Source organism: Rattus norvegicus, chromosome 3, assembly GCF_021556685.1.
Source record: "Rattus norvegicus strain SHRSP/BbbUtx chromosome 3, alternate assembly SHRSP_T2T, whole genome shotgun sequence".
Lineage (NCBI taxonomy): Eukaryota > Metazoa > Chordata > Mammalia > Rodentia > Muridae > Rattus > Rattus norvegicus.
In genome coordinates this window covers 42,459,239-42,483,187 of record NC_141536.1, presented here as the reverse complement: position 1 = coordinate 42,483,187, position 23,949 = coordinate 42,459,239, and the positions used below count along the sequence as shown (strand labels likewise).

The following is a 23,949-nucleotide window of genomic DNA, read 5'->3' as shown; positions in this document are numbered from 1 at the left end:
AGGAAATAGAAGCAGTCATTAAAGGTCTCCCAACCAAAAAGAGCCCAGGTCCAGACGGGTTTAGTGCAGAATTCTATCAAACCTTCATAGAAGACCTCATACCAATATTATCCAAACTATTCCACAAAATTGAAACAGATGGAGCACTACCGAATTCCTTCTACGAAGCCACAATTACTCTTATACCTAAACCACACAAAGACACAACAAAGAAAGAGAACTTCAGACCAATTTCCCTTATGAATATCGACGCAAAAATACTCAATAAAATTCTGGCAAACCGAATTCAAGAGCACATCAAAACAATCATCCACCATGATCAAGTAGGCTTCATCCCAGGCATGCAGGGATGGTTTAATATACGGAAAACCATCAACGTGATCCATCATATAAACAAACTGAAAGAACAAAACAACATGATCATTTCATTAGATGCTGAGAAAGCATTTGACAAAATTCAACACCCCTTCATGATAAAAGTCCTGGAAAGAATAGGAATTCAAGGCCCATACCTAAACATAGTAAAAGCCATATACAGCAAACCAGTTGCTAACATTAAACTAAATGGAGAGAAACTCGAAGCAATCCCACTAAAATCAGGGACTAGACAAGGCTGCCCACTCTCTCCCTACTTATTCAATATAGTTCTTGAAGTTCTAGCCAGAGCAATCAGACAACAAAAGGAGATCAAAGGGATACAGATTGGAAAAGAAGAGGTCAAAATATCACTATTTGCAGATGACATGATAGTATATTTAAGTGATCCCAAAAGTTCCACCAGAGAACTACTAAAGATGATAAACAACTTCAGCAAAGTGGCTGGGTATAAAATTAACTCAAATAAATCAGTTGCCTTCCTCTATACAAAAGAGAAACAAGCCGAGAAAGAAATTAGGGAAACGACACCCTTCATAATAGACCCAAATAATATAAAGTACCTCGGTGTGACTTTAACCAAGCAAGTAAAAGATCTGTACAATAAGAACTTCAAGACACTGAGGAAAGAAATTGAAGAAGACCTCAGAAGATGGAAAGATCTCCCATGCTCATGGATTGGCAGGATTAATATAGTAAAAATGGCCATTTTACCAAAAGCAATCTACAGATTCAATGCAATCCCCATCAAAATACCAATCCAATTCTTCAAAGAGGTAGACAGAACAATTTGCAAATTCATCTGGAATAACAAAAAACCCAGGATAGCTAAAGCTATCCTCAACAATAAAAGGACTTCAGGGGGAATCACTATCCCTGAACTCAAGCAGTATTACAGAGCAATAGTGATAAAAACTGCATGGTATTGGTACAGAGACAGACAGATAGACCAATGGAATAGAATTGAAGACCCAGAAATGAACCCACACACCTATGGTCACTTGATTTTTGACAAAGGAGCCAAAACCATCCAATGGAAAAAAGATAGCATTTTCAGCACATGGTGCTGGTTCAACTGGAGGGCATCATGTAGAAGAATGCAGATCGATCCATGCTTATCACCCTGTACAAAGCTTAAGTCCAAGTGGATCAAGGACCTCCACATCAAACCAGACACACTCAAACTAATAGAAGAAAAACTAGGGAAGCATCTGGAACACATGGGCACTGGAAAAAATTTCCTGAACAAAACACCAATGGCTTATGCTCTAAGATCAAGAATCGACAAATGGGATCTCATAAAACTGCAAAGCTTCTGTAAGGCAAAGGACACGGTGGTTAGGACAAAACGGCAACCAACAGATTGGGAAAAGATCTTTACCAATCCTACAACAGATAGAGGCCTTATATCCAAAATATACAAAGAACTCAAGAAGTTAGACCGCAGGGAAACAAATAACCCTATTAAAAAATGGGGTTCAGAGCTAAACAAAGAATTCACAGCTGAGGAATGCCGAATGGCTGAGAAACACCTAAAGAAATGTTCAACATCTTTAGTCATAAGGGAAATGCAAATCAAAACAACCCTGAGATTTCACCTCACACCAGTGCGATTGGCTAAGATCAAAAACTCAGGTGACAGCAGATGCTGGCGAGGATGTGGAGAAAGAGGAACACTCCTCCATTGTTGGTGGGATTGCAGACTGGTAAAACCATTCTGGAAATCAGTCTGGAGGTTCCTCAGAAAATTGGACATTGAACTGCCTGAGGATCCAGCTATACCTCTCTTGGGCATATACCCAAAAGATGCCTCAACATATAAAAGAGACACGTGCTCCACTATGTTCATCGCAGCCTTATTTATAATAGCCAGAAAATGGAAAGAACCCAGATGCCCTTCAACAGAGGAATGGATACAGAAAATGTGGTACATCTACACAATGGAATATTACTCAGCTATCAAAAACAACGAGTTTATGAAATTCGTAGGCAAATGGTTGGAACTGGAAAATATCATCCTGAGTGAGCTAACCCAATCACAGAAAGACATACATGGTATGCACTCATTGATAAGTGGCTATTAGCCCAAATGCTTGAATTACCCTAGATCCCTAGAACAAAGGAAACTCAAGACGGATGATCAAAATGTGAATGCTTCACTCCTTCTTTAAATGAGGAAAAAGAATACCCTTGGCAGGGAAGGGAGAGCTAAAGATTAAAACAGAGACTGAAGGAACACCCATTCAGAGCCTGCCCCACATGATGCCCATACATATACAGCCACCCAATTAGACAAGATGGATGAAGCAAAGAAGTGCAGACCGACAGGAGCCGGATGTAGATCGCTCCTGAGAGACACAGCCAGAATACAGCAAATACAGAGGCGAATGCCAGCAGCAAACCACTGAACTGAGAATAGGTCCCCTGTTGAAGGAATCAGAGAAAGAACTGGAAGAGCTTGAAGGGGCTCGAGACCCCAAAAGTACAACAATGTCAAGCAACCAGAGCTTCCAGGGACTAAGCCACTACCTAAAGACTATACATGGACTGACCCTGGACTCTGACCCCATAGGTAGCAATGAATATCCTAGTAAGAGCACCAGTGGAAGGGGAAGCCCTGGGTCCTGCTAAGACTGAACCCCCAGTGAACTAGTCTATGGGGGGAGGGCGGCAATGGGGGGAGGGTTGGGAGGGGAACACCCATAAGGAAGGGGAGGGGGGAGGGGGATGTTTGCCCGGAAATCGGGAAAGGGAATAACACTCGAAATGTATATAAGAAATACTCAAGTTAATAAAAAAAAAAAAAGGTTTAGAAAAGGAAAAAAAAATACAAAGACGTGTGAGAAAGAACACAATATCTTTTTAAGAAGCAAAATTCTCATTCTTTTGACCCAAAGGAAATGTCTTTGATTTGTTCTATTAGGAAAACCCAGACGGAAAAAAAATGTGTGCTGTATTAATTTTTGTTACCAATTTCACATCGTGTCTTTGATTCTGAGGAATGTGCCTGTTTATAATGGTGCCAGTGGCGAGCACTTAGGATCCTTAGCAGTGAGCTAATCTCCATCAGCATCTAAAAGTGTATTACTGCAGAGAGGGTCAGCTCTGGGGACATTAGCGACCTGTTTGGGCATAGAAGTAGAATTGGGTAATATATATTTCTGTTGCAGACTTCATTGGGAGATTTAGGAAGAAGTATACTATAATCACAAGAGTGAACACTATCTTTTAAATTTTTACTTTTCATGGATAAAGGATACTTATACATACTTGGGGCACAATGAAACACTTCAGTATGTATTTGAATTATTATAGAAAGATTAAGTCGATCTAACATATGCATATATATATGCATTATTATCAGCAATATTCACAATGTTTACTAGAATGTTTAAATTTGTTCCTCTATCTAAGTGCAACTTTGTACTCTTTGACCAACATGTCCATATTTCCCACCCCACCAAACCTCTACTCCCCAGCCTTTTGTAATCATGATTCTTGTCTCTATTCCTATAAATTTGAGGTTTTTAGATTCCGTACATGAGTGAAATTGAGCAGGATCTCTTCTCACGGCTGACTTATTTTGCTTAACACAACATCTTCAGTGTTTATCTGTGTTGTTGCAAATACCCAAATCGCCAAAGTTGCCTTCGTTGTAAGACAAGAGTGCCCTGTTTTATATGACTGTCATAGTTCGTTCATCTATGGATGAACACTTTGGTTGATTTTATAATTGTGGCTGTTGTGAATGATGCTGTAGTGGATGCTAGTGAGTACCAGTCTCTCCACAGACTGAATACAATTCTTTAACTTATGTATTCAGAAGTGAGATTGCCAGATACCATGATGGTACTATTTTCAGTCTGAGAGACTTTTTATCCACTTTCCCAAGATGGCGGTGCTTTTTCATCCCTCCATCACTAGCATACTAGGCTTCTGTTTTTTTTTTTTTTTTTTTTTAATCTCCACACAATGCTTGTAATTCTTTGCCTTTTGATAGCTGTTGTAGCAGGTGCCCCATAATCACGGGGTTACTTCTTTCCCTGCTGTTAAATTGTATGAATTCCTTTTGCATTTTGTTTGTAAGTGTGTAGTTATTCTATTGGAAATGTTTTCCCAATTCGTGTATCTTATTGTTTGTTTAGTTCTTGCTGCACGTCGGGCATTTGAGATATCGGAATTCAGGCAGCCATGTCATGAATGAGGCAGTATTTTTGTTCCCTTAGACAGATGATGAAAGGGGTAAACAAATGGCCCGTTATGATGGAATAGGTAAGTAAGTAACACAGTAAATCCCCAACTTCCCAAACAGCTGTATCCATTCCTCTCCTGAACTTGTATATGGTGAACTGCTAGGACTTGCCCTGGTCGCCCAGCAAACTGATGCTTACAATCTAATGAGAACCACTGGAAATACTCAACCGCGGAAGAGTCGAATAGTCCATCACCTAGGATCATTTCTTTTACTCAAAACCCAGTCACTTTGTTGTAGAGCAACTCTGCTAAACAGGTAAACAAGAAAGCTGTGAGCTAACACTCCCAAGCTGTGAGCTAACACTCCCCGTGCTTTTTAAGTTAATGAGCAGCGGGTCTGCGAAGTGTTGATGTGGCTGGCAGATGCATTGAAAGTCCAGCTCCAGTCCCTCACTTGGCAGGATAAAAGGAAACGTGTGTCCTGTACTCTCCACAGAGCTGGCACCAAGCAGAATGTTTCCCTTGGATTTCAAGGGCCAGGTCAAATCTGCAGAGAGCAAGTAACAGCAATTCTGGCTTCGTTTCCTCCGCCCTGGGGAGCCCCTTAACAAGCAGCATATAATGATCTTGTCACCCCCCCTATTTCCATGAACAAATAAAAGGGACTAATTACTCAAAGCAACCTGTCAAAACGAAGCCTGTGGTTTTGCTGCCATGATCCTTAGATTAGGCATGGAGGGTAGTTCCTGGGGCCAGAGGGACATTTAGTGACCTAACTGTCACCAAGAACATTGTCAGCTACCTGACCCAGGAGAAATGTAATGGGGACACACAGCTCTCAGGCAGAGCTCACTGTGTTCTGACCTCAGCCCTTTGCCACCTTTCATGGCCTCTTACCGAGAAGCTGAGGGAAGTTACCACTGTATCTTTTTCCCATAAAAAACTACATGGATTTCTATGCACATAAAATACCTGTGGATAATTTTGGGGACCCAGATCCTCAAAGCTCATGCATTAAATCCTTCAGGTACCCTGCAGCCCTCTGCTCGACTGTGTTAGCAAACTCTCTCTGGTTCAGACCAAACCTCCAGCAAGGTTTTACATTAATGGGGGACAAAGATAACAGGGTTGGAAGCCAACACCCATGCACACAGCAGCAACCAAATGAGCTGGCTGTTAGAGGAAGGAGAAAACAGCAAAGGTTAGTGTCGCAGCTCCCAGCCTGGCTTATCTTTCTGCAACTCTTTTCTCTTTTCTTATCCCCAACCTCTGCTTTCTCCTACTCAATCTGTTGCTCCTCAACTTTTGAGTTTACAAAGCCAACACATTTCCATTTTGGTCTACCTCCTGTAGAAGACACTAGAATCATGCCATCATTCACCCAAAGCCTTTCCACTTCCTGTCTTTCCTCTTAGACTTTGATCTCAGCCCATTAATCACCTATCACAAAGCAGATAGAGAAGTTCACATTCAGAGGGACCAATAGGACCAGGGACATGCAAATAACTTATTTGTATGATCATTTCTCTCAAAACTTGGTATGCTGGTCACCTGTGTCTGAGCCCCAGCCTGCAGGTAACTCACATTTGTAGGCTACATTCTAGACACACTGAACCAGAATGTGGGTGGGGGAAGGGAAGAGACAATAAATACAGTAAATAGAGAGCAGGTGTTTCTGGTTGAACTATCTGAAAACTAAAACATCCAACTCCGTTCTTGAATCAAAGAAAGTTGCCACAAATGCATATACCTGGACCCTAACCCTTTAGGTCAATAAAAACATGCTGAATTAACTGGTTCGTTCACATCCCATCCTTTGATTGTCCCGGATCTCTTATGAAAGTGTTATTAAAGATGCTTCCTGATACATCCAAGCTGACCATCGCACTTGTTTAATCATTGGGTAAAGTTTAACGTTTGGATCAAGTTTTGCCAAAACAAACAAGAGAAGAACGCACCTCAAATACTTTCTTTGGTTATATAAGGAGAACTGAATAACACAAGGTGTTTTCATTTTCACCCAGAAGTCTAGAACTAAATCCAGGTGTTTACATTCAGCCTTGGATTCCTGGGTATTGAGGCTCCTAGGAGTACATCCACTCCCTTACATAACCACCTCTCGGTCGTTTTCTCTTGTTTTAAATACTGTTTCAACATTCCTTTTCCACTGAAAGCTGTTACTTGTGTTTCTTCCTGTACAGGCGTGCGCATGTCCTCTTTCAACAGCAGCTGCCGGTTTGTGGCACCATGCGAAGGAAGTGCCCATTGGAAGGCAGTGATGTCAGATCTCATCCATCTTTGTCCTTACTTAGCTGTGTTTCCTTAGGCTACTCAGTTTTTCTCTCTAGACCTGGCTTCATCCTCTCAGACAAGGTTGTCTTTCTGAGGCCTCCCCAGGCCCCCAATTTCCACCTCAGACCTTACATCATCTTTCAATAGGAAGACCATGCTGTCATCCCTAAGGAGGCCTAGCAGCAATGCTGGGTCCGAGACCATCTTCTGCTGCATGCTGGGCCATGAAACAAAGATGTCTTGGGAAGCACAGACAATGGAGCCTGAGATCCTAGGCCTGGTTTCTGGTTCTGGTGCCATAGCAAAGAGAGGCCATACATGAGATGTGTTGGCAGTAGTGAGAGAAGCTTAGCCTTAGAATTAAAGCCACTCAACCAAAACTATACTGTGGCTTCTATTAAAGTACACTAAAATATTGCAAAGTATTTTTTCTTAATCTTGTCTTTGTCAAATTAACAGGCCCAAAAGTGTCAGTATTTTAAATATTTCATCTCAAAAATTAGAAACATGTTTGAAGTGATAGCTATTCTAATTAGCCCAAGTTGATCATTATACAGGCTATTCACATACTGGGATTTGCACGGTTATTAAACAATGGAAAACACACTGCAAGGTGTGGTGGGATAACACATAACTGTAATCACGGAATTTGGGAGGTTGAGACAAAAGACGTCAAGTCCAAGACCAGCCTGAGCCATATAACACCTCGCCATGATCACCTTAAACAAAGCAACAAGTTAACTACTTATTGACACCTGATCTTTTAGATGTGAAAATTGAGTTGCCATGGCATCGCTATGCAATATCACTTGGTGGTTGCTTAACTTTTTATTTGACTCCAGCACTAACTCTTGGGAGGACGCAGTCCTGACAGTTTGTTTGCTGAAGCAAGATGATTGTCTGCTCGTCATACTTATGACACAAACTACTCTCTGATTTCTGTATGATACACATTTTAGTTCTTTGGTCCAGAGACCCCCAGTCTTGTGTTTTTATGGAGATGCTCCTAGCAGAGGCAGCAGTGTTCCTGAAGCAAATGGCCTGAGTTACACAGAACTGAAGTCAAATTCCAGCCCATTGGCTTAGCTGGGAGAAGGTGCGAAAGTTAAGGAGCACTTGGCCACTGTTTCTCTTGTGAAGGTTTGGAGAGTTGCAAGTGGTTGTCAAATATCCATGTGAAACAACTTTTCAAAACCCTGATTTACTTCTATTTTGGGATTAAGAAATACTCTAACTACAAACCTAAAATAATCATTAATTATTTCAGTAACATCATCTGGGCTTTGTCAGTGGTCACCATGCAGATTCCAGACACCAAGATCCTTCATGGCTGGGAACAGCCTCAGAAGAATTTAAAAAGTTGAACGCAAGTTGAGTTTCTGTTTCCTTTTATTGAAGAGTTTCAGAGTTAATTTCCTAAAGAATGAATACCTCCCTAAGTTACAAGTAGCTGTCAAAAGAAATAACGTGGAATTATTCCTTTACTCTAAAGGAAAACCACAGTGAGTTGCAGACAACTGAAGGCATTGAGAAGGACTTGAGCAGAGCCTAATCTTAGACAAATATTAGGTTTTATATATTGCTGTGCAAGTTTGTGTCAAAAGGCAGTTCTCTTGATAAAAACTAGATACAGACTGAATATATTTGTCACGAGTTCATAGCCCAAGAGGGTTACCATCTTTGATCAGAAGCCAGGAGCTTAATTGAAATAAATTTCACCACCAGACATGGATAGACACACCTGCTGGACACTGTGTTGCTTTTCTGCTGTCCAGTTTTGAGTTACTCTGAAGGTACAGCTTTCTGATGTGGGGTGACTTGAAATCCACTATTTCCTTATGCAGATCTTTGTTAAGGTGGTACTGAACCCCTGATACATTTGTTGGGGACAATGACCAAAAGAACAGCAGTGACAGATGGATATTTGTGGCCCTATTCCAGGCAGTTTGTTCACCCACAAGTAACAGCAGAGCCCCTGGGACTGCAGGTTTGCGTAAATCTAACAGCAAGGGGAACTCTTGGCTCCCGTCCTTCAAACAATTCTGAACTACTCGTGTGACCCGAGAATGACGGATCTGGTTTTCTATGGCCGTTTGTCAAGATCAAGTAGAGTCTCCCCGCCATCCTTTACATTCATTCTATTTATTGAGTTCCCACGTGGTAGGCATTACTCTAGGGACTGGGCATGGAGCAAGGGCAAACTCCCCCCTCTTCTGGTGTCACATCACAAGGGAGAGAGAATGAAAGCTCGCCTGATTCGATTCTTGTCACTTGAAACAAATTAGAGCCAGGTGGACCCCTCAGCTCCATCATATTGGCCTTTGGAGCATTTTCTTCATTAACGATTGATATAGGAGGCCCAGCTCACTGTAGGCAGTGCCATCTATAAGCAGGGGATCCTCGATTGTGTAAGAAAGCAGGTTGAACAAGCCAGCGGGTGAAAGCCAGTAGGCATCCCGGGGCCTGACTCCCCTCAATGATGAACTTTTGTGTGGAAGGGTAAGCCATTTAGAAGAACTCATTCCTCCCCTAGTTGCTCTCGTCAGCCAGCATATTGTATCCCAGCAACAGACAGCACATCAGAGCATGCATTATATAAAGCCACACATAAGTTAATATATAAGCAAGCCAGAAATAAAGATAACAGTGTTGAATATGTAATGTAGAAATCAAATACACAATATAAGTATGGGTGATTGGGTTTGTGTAGTCCTACAACGGTCCCTTCCTTAAGAGACCAAGTCTCACTAATTGTGAAGATGAGTGCTGAACTACGTGGACACAGACCCTCCCCAGGCCGGACAGATACAGAATGATATAACTCTACAAGGGTACTAACTCTATGACTGAGTCCTCTGGGTTAAACTGTGGTTCCCAGGAGAGCAGTGTCAAGGCACAGTGTTATCGGACGGCAGAAACTGTGTCAGTTCTCATATGGGTGTGAATTCATGTTGGTTGTTCTGCTGTCTCTTTATAGTATAAAAAGACAGAAAGGGCCACCAGAGAAGGCAGCCTGAAGAGTACGATCGGATGGGCTAGGAGTGACTGTGGAGAATAGTCAGGTCTTGTGAGCCTGAAACCACGGATCTTGGACTCAGGGGTCAGGTGAGACATCAGCATATTGCTTGTTTGTCATTCATGGCCTTCCTGATTTTTCGCTTGAACAGCAGAGAATGATTGCACCCTCGGCCTTTCCTCCCAAGCTTCCCTGGTCCACACAGAGTGCGTGGATAGGATAAAGCTAAAGAGGGTGGCCAGCTTTAACACCATGAAGGGATGAAGGGAACATATTATGAAGTAGCAACGAAAGACAAGGGCATGATGGCTACCTTTCCGTGGGCCTTTGGCCCTGGAGAGTTGGTCTTTCAGAGCCGACATGCTAGAAATGCACCTTGTAAAACAATGATGTCTTAGGGACATTAGAGTCTCTGCGACTATGAAGACATTTTCACAGTAATACTTGGATGAGTGACAGAGCTGCAGAGCTGTGTGTGTGTCGGCAGCCAAAAGGGCTCTGCAGGATGAAAGAGAAGCTGCGGCAGTGACTTGGGAGAGAGAGAGACCCACGTGGATGCTGAAAGCAGCAGCCAGAAGCTCCAGCAGCAGCAGCAGCAGCAGCAGCAACAGCAGCAGCAGCAGCAGCAGCGAGAACAGAACACTGTAGAAAGACCAAGGAAGGCAAGTGGAGATATCTGCAGATACAGGTGAGATCATGAGATCTGCCACAGGACCAAAAGGCTCTCTTAAGAGAATGGCTTCCCTCCAGTCTCCGAAAGATTCTCAAAAGACAAAGACAGATACCCAGGGTTCGCAAGCCTACAGTGTTCCCTGGGGGCCAATAGATCACTTTTACAGAAAGAACTCATGGTCATCGCCACACTTATATCTGGCAGCCTATTGGCTCAGTATTTTATATTTGACAGTGCTGGTTACCAAAATCTGCTCGTTTATATATTAGCAGAGATATGAGTCATTTGTTCCGATAAAAAGGAAACCTCAGAAGGTCTTTCCTGGAGCAGAAATCTTTTGCATTGTGGCTCAAGCAAGGTCAAACTGCCCTGCCCTTGTTCGTTGTTTTGGGTTACAGGTTCTCTGAAATTGGGCATTCTCGCTGAGTTTGTAAGCAAACAAAGAGCACAGAGGTGGTGTCTGGGCAGATGGCTCAGTGGTTAAAGCACTTGCTATGCAAACCTAACTAAATGCCTAGTAAGTGTGTAGACCTGCGTGAAACTGTAGCCTCAGAACACAGAGAAGAGGTATTCTCCAGAGCAAGCCAGCCAGCGGGACCAAGCCATGACATTAAGCTTAGGGTTTGGTTGAGGTAGAAGAGTCACTGAGGATGATTCCTGACCTCCAGCTTCCACATGGCATCCACACTCGTGCGCGTGTCCCCCGACACAGGCAAGCATGCACGTCACACACATACACCGAAAAGCAGAAAACCTAAACAGCACAAGGAGGAATCTGTGGTTCTTCACCAGATAGAATCGCCAGGTTGTGCACATGTATTCTGCAGTAACTGGTTAAAAAACAGTGTCCCTGCAAACAATCTCCTATAACTCTCTGTAATTCCAGAGTGCATTTCCAGACACGCGCGGTGTCTATTACATGCATAAGGAAATGGATTGGCTGCAAGGACAGATGCTTTTTGTAACGTTTTTGCTCTCGGAGTAGCTGAGAATGCCTTCCTTTGTACTGGTGACATCGATGGTCACTCCATCTTGGACTTCATCTCCCTAACTTTTAGCTTTGATCTCCTTCTGTCCGTCTGTGCTCTTTCTACCTCGTGTACCGTATGGGCTTCAAATGCCACTTTACACTGTCAACGTATGAGCTATTCCTCCAGTGCAAACCCTTCATCGGAGCCCAAGTGTCGTCAAGTCCAACTGCATCTGCAGGTCACAGCCACCAAATCCTCACCTAAACACGTCTGTCCCGGGTGTGACAAGCTCACTCTTCTGGGTATCCTTAGGGTCTGCCTTTCTCCTAAAACTCACATCAAACTGTCCTCAATTCTCCTTGGGTTTCCTCTCTGTGTTGACTGTGACTGTATCCCACCGCCCTCTGCTATCCCCCTGGCCTTTCCTGCCTCACTAGACTGCTGCCTTTTAGCCCTTTAATCCTCTTCTCACTTCTGCTCTGTTCCCATTATCGTCTTCCCAACTCGGCATTCAGAGAAAAGTCTACCGAAGCGTATCTATTCCGAGTTCTCCAGTTCCTTCCAGTTTCCAGACAGAAAGTCAAAGATTTAAAGGTGCTACGTGCAGCCTGCCCCTCCCCCTCCCTCATGCCCCACATCTCTCCCCACCCCTTCCCACCTGTCCCTGCCACACACCTGCGTGCTCCCGATATATTTAGCTTTACGTTTACACTTTCCAGAACGTGCCACTTTCCAGAACGTGCCTGCCAGGTTCCCACGCGCCCCTTTCCCAAATGACACCTTCTCCTCCTACCTTTCCCTGACCACACTAATTAAAATAATGACTGATAGACTATTTTAGGAATCTCTCATTTGCAACCTGTCTCAACAAATTCAATTATGATTTTAAGAAAACCACACCCACTACCAAGATAGAGAACAGTGAACTTGCAGTTGAGTCCTCTCTACGTCATCAACCAGCAGGTGCCTTCGGATTTTTGATCCTTGAGCTCTGCTTTCTCGCATCCCTGAGGGGAACAACATCATGCCTGTTCACAAATCTCTATGAGGTAATGTATGGTCTGAATAATTTTTAGGCATGGGTTCGACACTAAATAAAATTTGTTTGGGCTCCCTTTCCTTCTCCTGAAGAACAAACATGTTAGCTTTGTGGAAGAGGGGAGCAGGCCCTTAGAATGCACAAGAAATTTACCTCTCAAGCCACATAGTCCACACATGGCGGCGAACACCGTCGATTCCATTTCAATGTTCCTGACTCCAGCTTTGTACGCTCTCTTCAAATAGTCCAGCTTTTTCTCTCTCGAGAAACAACATAGCGCTCCATCTAAGCGGCCTGAAAGAAAATGGGGTGATTCAGTGGCTGCTGCCTCACCTCAGTGGAAGTAACATTCTCAGAAGGCTGCCTGCTTATGTGCCTACCTCTTTGGAGAGCCTCCTCTGGGGACCTGACTGTGGACTCTTTCCTCCAAAGGGAACTACAGAACATGACCACACCTGGCTCAGGTCTCATACACAGGGCAGAATGTCTGTACCAGAGTCCCACAGTTCTGAAGGACAGTGGGGACACCAGGAATGGGGTGAAGGGGTCACAGAGGAAGTTGCCCTTTGAGGAGAATCTCAGCTGGTTCAGTGACAGGGACACAGGCCATGTGGAGACACCGAGAGAGAAAGGTTTCATATCTCAGTGATGCTCCTGAGGTAAATAGTTTGGATTCTGCCATTCTCCCTATGACCACCATGGCCAGACATAGGCAGCTGGTGTGGGTTTTGTCCCTTGCACACCCCTCAGGCTTCATGCTACCCCTTTACTCAAGTTTTCCTATCCAGATTGTCCCTGTTGCTCCTGCCTTGCTTAGTTTCACTGGGTTGACCACTGGGCCCAGAAGAAAGTGGAGAACAATCTGATGTTACCCCTTCACCGAGTGTGTAACCTGACCTTTTACACCCAGCCAGTGCCCGGATGGAAGCTAGTGGCCCTCCATTACTTATGCAGACCTTCCCGAAGGAAGTGCTTCCTTTCCTCTGCTCCTGGTCCCTGTGGCTTCCATCCTGACAACCAGCTTTCCCCTGTTCTTCTCTCCTCTTCAGTGCTGCCTGCCAACACCTCTGTGGTATTGAAGCTGAGTCAAGCTCAGTTGTCCCAGAGGCCCTCGGTAATGTGAGGATCTACGCAGGCAGATAGGGGTTGTCTCACCTCACCCAGCCCCAGCATAAGTAGCCCCAGATGTGGGCCAGGTCTTTCCAGAGCTGTCATGCATAGACTATTTTGTACTTTTTAATGCTACTTTATGTTATGTCAGAGAGCCAAACATCTGGACTTTCACATGGAAAGCTCTAGAAATTACAAATGTTGGCAAAAAAATACCTCATATTTGGAACAATATCTCACAGGCCAATGGAAACACTGACTCTACCAGGCGTCTGCTAGTGAACTGTGCCATAACACATGAGTGGGTGATGCTCTAAATGGAGGGCCTAAGAGCTGATGTCCTAGAACAGTCTCAACCTGTCCATAAATACCTGCTTGCCTATTGGATAAATACCTCCAACGCTTTTACTAACCCGAGCAAAGGCAAACAGAATGCGATCTATCTCCCTGCACGACTTTTAAAAGTAATATGTAAACTTTGATTGAAAGGTAAAAGAAGTTGGCAATGGAATCTTAACATTAACTATAATGATTATAGAAACATAACTACAACCCAAGATTTGCCGTGAAATGCTATGGTCTGAAGACAGTGCAGATTCTTCTGTAATGAGCAGAATCCATGGAGATTGTTTGTCCTGTTTTTCTTTTGCCTTGACCCTCATCCCTTGGAACGAGAGCTGTTATTTGACAGTGACCTTCAACTTAACTCTGTACTAGGTATGGAGAGCATTTACTCTTGGCTGTAGGATAAAAGCCCCACTCTGAGACTACCGCATCGCCATAGGATCTGTCTAATTAAACATTTCTCTCTGTTTGCTAGTCTCCTCTCTTGCCTGGGGGTCAGGAGAATGACAAAAGCATAGAACCAGCATATTCCTCTTTCTTAAAGTCAGCAATTTAAGTAAAAGTCACAGGCAGAGAGAGAAGAAGCTGTCAATACCGCTAATTGCATTTTAGTATTCAAATTGATACAGGATTAAACCCATTCTCAATATAAAGTCACTCTGCATGTTTCTCAGCTGCTTATTAAGCCCTTATGTTGCTATGCTTTAGTAAGTAAAAAGGCTATTTGCTTCCCCTTGAAAAATCCACACTATTAATTTGCTAGCGTGCAGTTTTAATACAAACTGTGGTTTCGTGTAACGAGCGGCTGCTGTTTTCTGACGCTTCCCTGGTGTGCAAATGAGTCTCACCTTCGTAAAAGTCATAGGTACACATCGTGTGTCCGATGAGGGTTAGAAAGTTGGGGATCTCTCTGCTACAGTTGAACAAATCAGTAGCCAGTTCTTTGTCAAGCTCGGTGCTTCGGGTGACCACGTTATCCAAGATGACCTGTTCAAACCGAGGCTTGAAGAAGGAGTCTACAGCTGTATCTGTTATTACAACAGACCCCGGAGCAATCCCTGCAATGTGGAACAAATAAGTGATCCCAGAAGGTTGCTTCGAGTTGACTTCTGTGTCGTGTAATACGCGACCTCTTCCGTCAACATGAATTAATGCTGTTTGTTACTGGTTCTCCCCGCTTCCATGTTTAAAGATATTTTTTTCCCCTAAGTGCAATCGAATAACCTTTAGAACAGGCATTCTCATTGGCCGTCTTCGCAGATTCGCATTCACAATGTGGTGGGGTTTAGGTTTCAAGACAAACATGACTCTTGGACATGCAAATTAGTGCCAGCCTTCAGGCTCGAATTTGAATAAATTAGGTCAGGAATGAAGTAAATGAGCCTGCCAGCAAGTAGCTTTCACAAAGTGATGTGACTACTTGATATTTAATCTTCCTACAAACTCCTCCATTACTATAATTTCTTGGCAGCCCTCCTCTCTCTCCCTACAGAGTCTCACCACAACCCCTCCCTTTTCTCCCTGACTCCATGCAAATTAGGCCTCTTGGCTGCCCTTCCACTGCTCCAAAGTCTGGCTTGAGCCAAGTCAGGGACCCACTGAGATGCCATTTCCTGTCAACTCTTACTCTCCCTGTTTGTCCTTGTCCTCCCTTTCATCCCACTAAAGCCAACGTTCCCAGTTCCCCGGGTGTCAGTTTGAGTTACTCCCTTCCAAAAGTCTGAGCCATGGAGAGAGAACCAAATAAAGGAAAGGTAATGAAGGCGGGGTACAAAGAGTTGCCCAAGGCCTTCTGGGACCCATCTTTTGATTTAGGCCAATTTCTACTGACAGCCAGAGTGAGAAGATGTATCTAAATGATACTTTTTTAAAAAGATTTATTTATTTTACATGTATGAGAATACTATAGCTGTCTTCAGACACCAGAAGAGGGCATCAGATCGCATTACAGATGGTCATGAGCCACCATGTGGTTACTGGGAATTGAACTCAGGACCTCTGGAAGAGCAGTCAGTGCTCTTAACCTCAGAGCCATCTCTTCAGCCCCCTCTTTTTTTCATTTTTAAACTGGCCTTTGTGTGTCTATTTCTCTGATGAAACACAAGCTATATAAGGTTAAGAAGGGCGTCAGCTCACTGCTCTCTTGCCTGGCCTGGCGTGGAACCCAGCACATCGTGAGTATTCACTAGAAATCAGTGAGTACTTGCTTCTGTCAAGATACCACAGAACACAGGTCTGCAAATTCTGGTCCTCAGGCCACATGCCTTCTGTCTTAGTAAGTGAAGCTTTGTTGCAACATGATCCACACACTCATTTACATACTGTCCTGGCTGTATCTGAGCCATGATGTGATGTTAAGAAGTAGCAACAGAAAGTGCACAGTTTGCAAAGCTCAGAACCTTTATTATCTGGCACTGTGAGAAAACATTTCTAACAACCCTGGCTATGGAGTGCAGACTCATCTTGGGTTCGTATATATTCCGATATTCCAAAGGAAAGTAAATAGGGAGCACTTTACATTTCCCACTAGATGCCCAAGGTGGCTGTGGGACTTTAATTTCTGTTGTTGTAATAATGACCCTAACAAAAGCAGAGAGACCAGGTTTATGTGGTTTACAATTCCAACTTACAGTCCACCATTATGAGGAAGTTAAGATAGGAACTAGAAGCAGTCAGTCTCATCCAGTCATGAGCAGAGGGGGAAAATTGGTGCACATGTACCTGCTAACTTGCTTGTGCTCAGCTGCATTTCCTTACACTCACAGAATTGAGGATCCCCTGCCTAGGGAATGGTCACGCCCATATCAACAAATTGAATTAAGACAATCTCCAACTAGATATACCCACAGGCCAGCCCAAGGTAGATGCTAGGTTGTGTCAAGTTGACAATTGATGCTAAACATCCCAGTAGTTTCTGAAGATACAGTTCTGATTATCCAGAACAACAGAACAAGGGTTCCGTGTGTGTGTGTGTGTGTGTGTGTGTGTGTGTGTGTGTGTGTGTGTTCAGAATGCCCTAAGACACTGAGAAGGAAGTTGAAAATGTGCTTTCCTCATACTGGTTCAACATGTGTACATACATTGAAGCATCTATAGCCTAGTTTCTCCAAGACAAAACTTCTTTTTAATTGTGTACATTTCCTTTATCAAGGTATCTTTCACTCAGTTAAGGAATGACTGTGTCAGCAAAAGAATAAGTAATATCTGTAATTTTCTGTCTTCAGATATAGTGTTGCTTCAAACAAAGCAAATGAGTCCATCTCAGATGCAACTCTGAGCTGAAGCTGTTCACACCAGTACAATAGCTTGCTTTGCCTCCATTTACAGGCCTCCAGAAGTCGGTACAATCTTGTTGTAGTCTGTACTGTGTTATCATGAAACACAAGACTATGACCGTGATTTGGGCAGTCACCAGAGTGAGGAGCTGGAGGCTCATTCATATCAAATGACAACTGCTGCAATCAGGAGGCCAGAATGTGGAGCTGTGAGCACAGAAGGCAGATCAGGGATTCCCACAAACCGAGGATTACAAGCAGGCTTAATAATGGTTCCCATGTCTTTCCCAGGCTCTTTGTCCCCTGAAACTGATTATTTGAGAAACTACAATCTACAAGGATGTCTGGCCAACACTGATTCCATTCTCCCTTTCCCTTTGGAAGAGCACCCACAAAAGAGATACTTTTTGTTCACATGTGAGGGGCTTTGGGCTGGCTTTGTCTCTGGAGTATAGCTCTAGAATGGCTGCTCCCTTCTAGCCTGCCCCATCTGAGTCAGAGCCATTTGTGGGCCTGCCATTTCTCTAGTCCTCTGAGGGTTTTTTGAGATCACCTCTTGCTCCAAAATGCTTACTCAAGCAATTCTGGTGTGTGTGTGTGGGGGGGGGGGTTGTCTTTTTAAAGGCTCACCCTGTTTTATGGAACCATGTGGTCCTGTTTTTCTATCAAACCTTTCCATATAAAATATTGCATCTGCATTAACATGTAGTCACATGATAAGATGATACCCTGATAAGACCTGCTCCTTAGGAAACAATTGAAGGGAGGCAGGGGAGATCTTGGATGGACTTAGGCAGTCACTTGAACTTTCCTAAGAGCTCACGTGGTCCTTTTTGCTGTGTAGTTGAGTAAAACACAAGACCAAGAAAAGAGCTGTAAGCACTGAAGTGAGCCAAAGGAAAGATTTTGCTAGCAGCCATAAGGTCTGATCTTTTCATTTTCTTTACCGGAACATCCCCATTCCTGTCACATAGAATTTCTCAGGTCCCAAACCTACCCTTACTATATGCTGATTAGTTTTTGTCAACTTGGCTCAAACCGAAGTCAACTGGGAAGAGGAAGCCTCAACTGAAGAGCTGTCTCCATAAGAAAGGCCTAGCAGCACCACGGCCTCTGCTTCAGTTCCTGCATCCAGGTTCTTGCCGTGAGGTCTTCCCTTGGCTTTCCTCAATAACTGGCTGGGAGCTGTTAGCTATATAAGCCCTGCTCTCCCCATGTTGATTTTGGTCAAAGACTTTTGATGGCAACAAAGAAACAGACTAGAACATACTGTAAAATCATACTTTCTAATAATTCTTCTCTTCTTTGTATGAACATCTTTGAACACCAGTAGAATCACACACACACACACACACACACACACACACACACACACACAGAGAGACAGAGACAGAGAGACAGAGAGACAGAGACAGAGTTAAAGTCAGAGAGATAAAGTCAAAAACAGAGAGAGGGAGAGAGAGAAAAAAGACAGAGAAATGCACACACACACACACACACACACACACACACACACACACACACACACATATATAGAGAGAGACAGAGAGAGAGCTTTAAATTTTCAAGCCCCAGCCTCCCAGTACTTTGCAGCCTATCTGAATTTCTGTTGGGCTCTAAGTATGTTAGTGTACTTTGAATTAACACAGGGATGTATGAAGAATCACTTGCTTTAATGGTAGAAATCAATCCATCTCACCAATTCCCCCCGATGTTCCAATTCTGATGATGGTAACATCGCAGCAGCGTGCATGGTGGAGTAATTTGATGAGTTCGTGGAGCATAATGGAAATGGAGGGGATGCCCATCCCGTGCTGCGGAGAGAGAGGAGAGTCATTATACATCTCACACACGCATAAGCTAGCAGGACGTATTTTTTCTTCTTTATGAGTTAACAGCCCTTGTATAAATTTACATAATCATCAAGACTGTGCCAACGCTTGGGAGAATGTAAGTCATCTCTAAGTGATGCCTACATGGCATGCTGATGGATGGGTCCATCTGTGAGGACTAGAGAGAGGCATCCTCCAGCCAGCTAAGCTGAGCTGCTCACTGTCAAGAGCAGAGGTGGACGGCAGAGTACAGGTGTGCCAGGGCAGTGTCAGTGAGCTCACTTGAAGAGGATCCCGCCCCCATACATAACTGACAGGAAAGTGACAAAACCTAATTTTGCCTTCCATTTCACACAGCCTTACTTCACCCTAGTGAGCGAAATAGTGAACTAATTTTATTGCTCAGATGTAGCCTTGATAGTTTTGCTGTTAGTTCTGTGTGAGTCCAGAAGGACTCTAATGGAGAAACGTGTCTTCAGTTCCCACTCAAGGGTTTCAAACTTATGCTGACCCTGTGAATACATTCACATTACCATGGATTATGACTGCAGCCTGGTTTAATTCAGAACTTATGTCAAAACAATCACAGGCACCACACTAGGGGTCAATCAACATGGACTAGAGGATTGAGCCACTTACGGTGGATCCATTATGTCTAACAAATCTTTGGAAAGATTTTTCATGCAGTAGTTTGTAGAAACTGGAGCTGACTTTTATCATGGCTACTTCACTTCTTTTTTTTTTAATGTCATTGGATTTTTTTTTTACTTCTACTTTTATACGATAGCTTTTTTTAAAAATCATTATAAACATCAATATGGTTTGCTAAGCAAAAGGTAATTTGCAGCCAGCTTTGAACAGTATTGTTACGTATAAAGGTTGTCAGTGACATCTAGGCTAATCCCCCAACCCCATTTTCTACATTTTGGTCTGTACCTCAGCATTCTCTTTCATCCATCCTCTCTCTCTCTCTCTCTCTCTCTCTCTCTCTCTCTCTTTCTTTAAAATTCGGTATTTCTTATTTACATTTCAAATGTTATTCCCTTTCCCAGTTTCCTGTCCATAAGCCCCCTAGCCCCTCCCTCTCCCCTTCTATAAGGGTGTTCCTCTCCCCATCCACCCCCCCAACAATCCCCTACACTGGGGGTCCAACCTTGGCAGGACCAAGGGCTTCTCCTTCCATTGGTGCCCAGCAAGGCCATCCTTTGCTACATATGCAGTTAGAGCCCTGGGTCAGTCCATGTATAGTCTTTAGGTAGTGGTTTAATCCCTGGGAGCTCTGGTTGGTTGTCATTGTTCTTATGGGGGTCTCAAACCCCTTCAGTTCTTTCAATCCTTTCTCTAATCCCTCCAACAGCAGTCCCGTTCCTAGTTCAGAGGTTTGCTGCTAGCATTCCCCTCTGTATTTGACATGTTCTGGCTGTGTCTCTCAGGAGACATCTATATCTGGTTCCTGTCAGCATGCACTTCTTAGCTTCATCCATATTATCTAGTTTGATATATATATATATCTCACATGTGGGGCAGGCTCTGAATGGTCGTTCCCTCAGTCTCTGCTCTAAACTTTGCCTCCCTATCCCCTCTTATGGATATTTTTGTTCCCCTTTTTAAGAAGGAGTGAAACATTTGAATTTTAGTCATCCTTCATGAGTTTCATGTGGCCCGTGCATTGCATCTTGGGTAATTCAAGCATTTATTTGGGCTACTTCACGTCTAAGCTGATGGCAGAGTCTGTGTATCGATCCACGACCACAGAGACTTTGGAAAACCACTAGAGCTGTGGTCATGTTGTTTCCAACCAGAGCTCCCTCTCCTTCCGGTCACCAAGAATATTAAACTGTGGAAACTGTGGGCCTCTGGGGTCACCATGTTTTGTTCTCATCCAATATGCCCTAATTTCTGAAAGCTTCATAAGCCTCCTGGATCCGGGAATCAAGTCTGTATTGATCTGTGTGCTCGAGATTAACAAGTTTGGGGCCTTGGTGCTAGCGCTGCAATGAATAAATAAACTATCGTTTGCTCCAACTGTAAATTAGCAGATGAGTTACTATTTCATCTACTAGGTTCCCTCACAATCAGCCATTGTGAACTTTAGGATCAGCACTCAGTTTTCAATATGATGATAAAATTACAAATAGACTTCCGTTTCTCTTAAAATTCTCTCTCTTTCCCTTTCCCTCCTCTTTCCCTCTCTCCCTGTAGCTACTGGAGATTTGCAAACTGGTCTGTATTGGGAGCTGCCTGTCCATCTAGTATTCTCAGTGGCCAGCTTTGATCATTTGGGTCCTGCTCCTTGACAGGACACAAGTATCACCTCTGGCTTTGCCTTCAGATCAAGTATTTCTGATCGTTTTTGTGTGTGGATGCTACTTTTTTCTCTCTCCATTTGTTGTACAAAATAGAACAAATAATAATTGTTTAAAGGATTTTAACTGAAAAGTTACTAGGACAGCATCAGCGGACACTTAGCTTCTTCTAAGGTAGGTAGTCTGTAATTTTTTTATCGACTGAACAAATTAGTAAGTAAATGGATTCTGCTATTAGAAGCCAAAACAAATTTCAGGCACTCTTGGCCTCATGAGATCCTCTTCGCCACCCCAGTGGAATTATTATGCGTGTTTTCTTTGGTTCCCCCATGTTCCCTGCTCTCTGCACATTCCACCACTGGGTAATCTGAGTCAGTTGAGGGATTACCATCAGTGGATTGTGATGGTTCCCTAACACTTTACAACTCAGCTCTTCAGAATTGCCACATCTATGTAGGTCTTACTCATTGTCCCAGGCCCATGCCCCTTAAGAGGACTACCACATCCAAGCCCATGACAGACTTGGGTTTTTGCTTCAGAATGTAGCCATGTGTGGAGAGCTGGGTCAGACAGAATGGGTGGCTGTGTACACCTTGCCATTGGTGGGAACTGCTCAGAGACTCACTTGCCTTTCATTGCATCTTAGACAGTGTCCAGAAGAGCTATCAGGTTCTGACAGAGAGCAGAACGCATCACAAGACCTCAGTGCAAATGCGCTTGCTGCTTTTCGGCAAGTTTATTTGTGTTAAATTTTAACAATCCTGAGAATTGGCCTCTATGAGTAGCTCAAGGCTCCTAAAGCCTTGATAAAAGAGGAAAGGAAATGGCTAGGAAGGGGACCATGTTGATCAGTTAGGAATAGAAAGAGAGATGAGCTTTGAAGACTTTTGCCCTTTCCTAATAGTTAAGTAGTGAGTATAAAGGCAGGTAGTGACCCTGCATGCTCTGCCCTGTCCCAAAAACCTTTTCCCAGTTGTATTAACTTCTTCACTTGCGTTCCTTGTGTAAGAGGACACAGCAGCATGGAGAGAGAACTGTGTTCAGATGGTCCCAGTTTGGTGTGCATCCCACAAAGTCTAGCTGGCCTGCAGCCGTCCCCTACTTACACTGAGGGAGAGCACAGGGCCTGTTTTGAACATGCAGTATCTGTCTGTCCCCGCACAGATGTCCTCGATGTCGTCTCCATCTCCCTCCAACCCGAGTTCCTTGTGCATAAACAGTGCAAACGCTTTCATTCTGTTCGAGCTCCCACCAACGCAGACAAACTGTCAACAAAAATGAACGGGTGCCTACCGTCATCACTAGGATAAGAGCAAGGGGCAACATCCGGTTCTAACGTTTTTGTTTTTGCAGCGCATTTAATTTACTTCTGAGTGTGCGTAGATATCTTTGATTGTGTTCAAAATTTGGCTCATTTACGTCATTAACCTGAAAAGAGGCAACTAGTTGAAATGCATTATGTACTAAATTAGTGAAGAAAATCATGTAAATGTTCACATTGTTCAAGGAGGTGTTTCCTGGTGGTGTGGTAGCATCAGCCGGCATCTTCATGGCTATAATCATCCTAGTGGGGAGCACTCACGTGACACGTTTAGTGTCAAGTGCTAAGGATGTAGATTGTAAGCACTTGCCAGTTTTACTGTTTTCTGTGTATCCACCCTAATCGGGATCCTTTATTTTAAAATTTACTATGATACCCTCAACCTTTATAGGAAGCATCTCAAGACTTTCCTTCACTGAGAAAAAAATCATAATGGAACACGGCTTGTTACTGTAAGCTCAGAACTTGACTGCAGTTGGTCATCCATCCCACTAATTTGCTTTTGTATTTATCTTGTTCTCTGACTTTAGGGTAGATGTTGCAGTCAAAGGTTGTCATGCCTAATAAAATGTGTTGATAATCAGCAGTTAGGCATGGTAACGCATACCTACAGCCAGAGTTCTAAGACAGGAGGATTATGAGTTTGACAGCAGCCTGGACTGCATAGTGCTTTTGATGCCAGACCAGACTATATAGTGAGACCCTATCTCAAGAAGAAAATTATAATTAGTTGTGTCACAATCTGTTAGTGATACGTCAACCCCAAGGATGGAAGAATATGCCAGAGAGAAAGGAAAGGAGTGTCCTGTTGGTGGCCTCCATGAGTAGGCATCCAGGTGGGTACCAAGCAGGATTAGCAACAGAGAGAGGGGTCTGAAGGCCAAGAGGAAGCAGAGCACACAGAAGGTTGTCAGGCAGAAATCTACTCTGAAACAAAAGCCGTGTGGTATGGTGCAAATGTGGTGTGGTGTGTCATAAGAGAGGGAGCATGTGTGGTGTGATATATACAGTATGGTGTATGTGATATGGTCTATATGGTATGATGTAAGAGATGTGGTATATGTGGTATAGTATATGTGATATGCTATATACGGTGCAGTATTATGGCATGGTATATGTGATACAGTATGTTGATGTGGTATATGTGGTGTGGTATATATGGTGCAGTATTATGGTATGCTATATGTGATACAGTATTTT

The 23,949-nt window shown here is 43.5% G+C and overlaps 1 protein-coding gene across 10 annotated transcripts in view; it reads right to left on the bottom strand.

The window, feature by feature from the left end:
• Positions 1-23,949, bottom strand: part of Upp2 (uridine phosphorylase 2) — an 84,709-nt gene that overhangs the window by 45,314 nt on the left and 15,446 nt on the right. For 9 of the 10 annotated variants that reach the window (XR_015682614.1, XR_015682613.1, XR_015682612.1 and 6 more), the window contains 4 exons: positions 22,535-22,693; positions 18,990-19,104; positions 14,864-15,073; positions 12,714-12,854 (listed from right to left, as the gene is read on the bottom strand). Coding sequence is in view for 7 of the 10 variants with exons in the window: in NM_001106481.3 (NP_001099951.1) it covers positions 12,714-12,854; positions 14,864-15,073; positions 18,990-19,104; positions 22,535-22,693 (625 nt within the window). In the remaining 3 variants the exon portion in view is untranslated. Of the gene's footprint in view, positions 1-12,713; positions 12,855-14,863; positions 15,074-18,989; positions 19,105-22,534; positions 22,696-23,949 lie in introns of all 10 variants that reach the window. The other variant, XM_087650648.1, reaches the window with a different exon arrangement.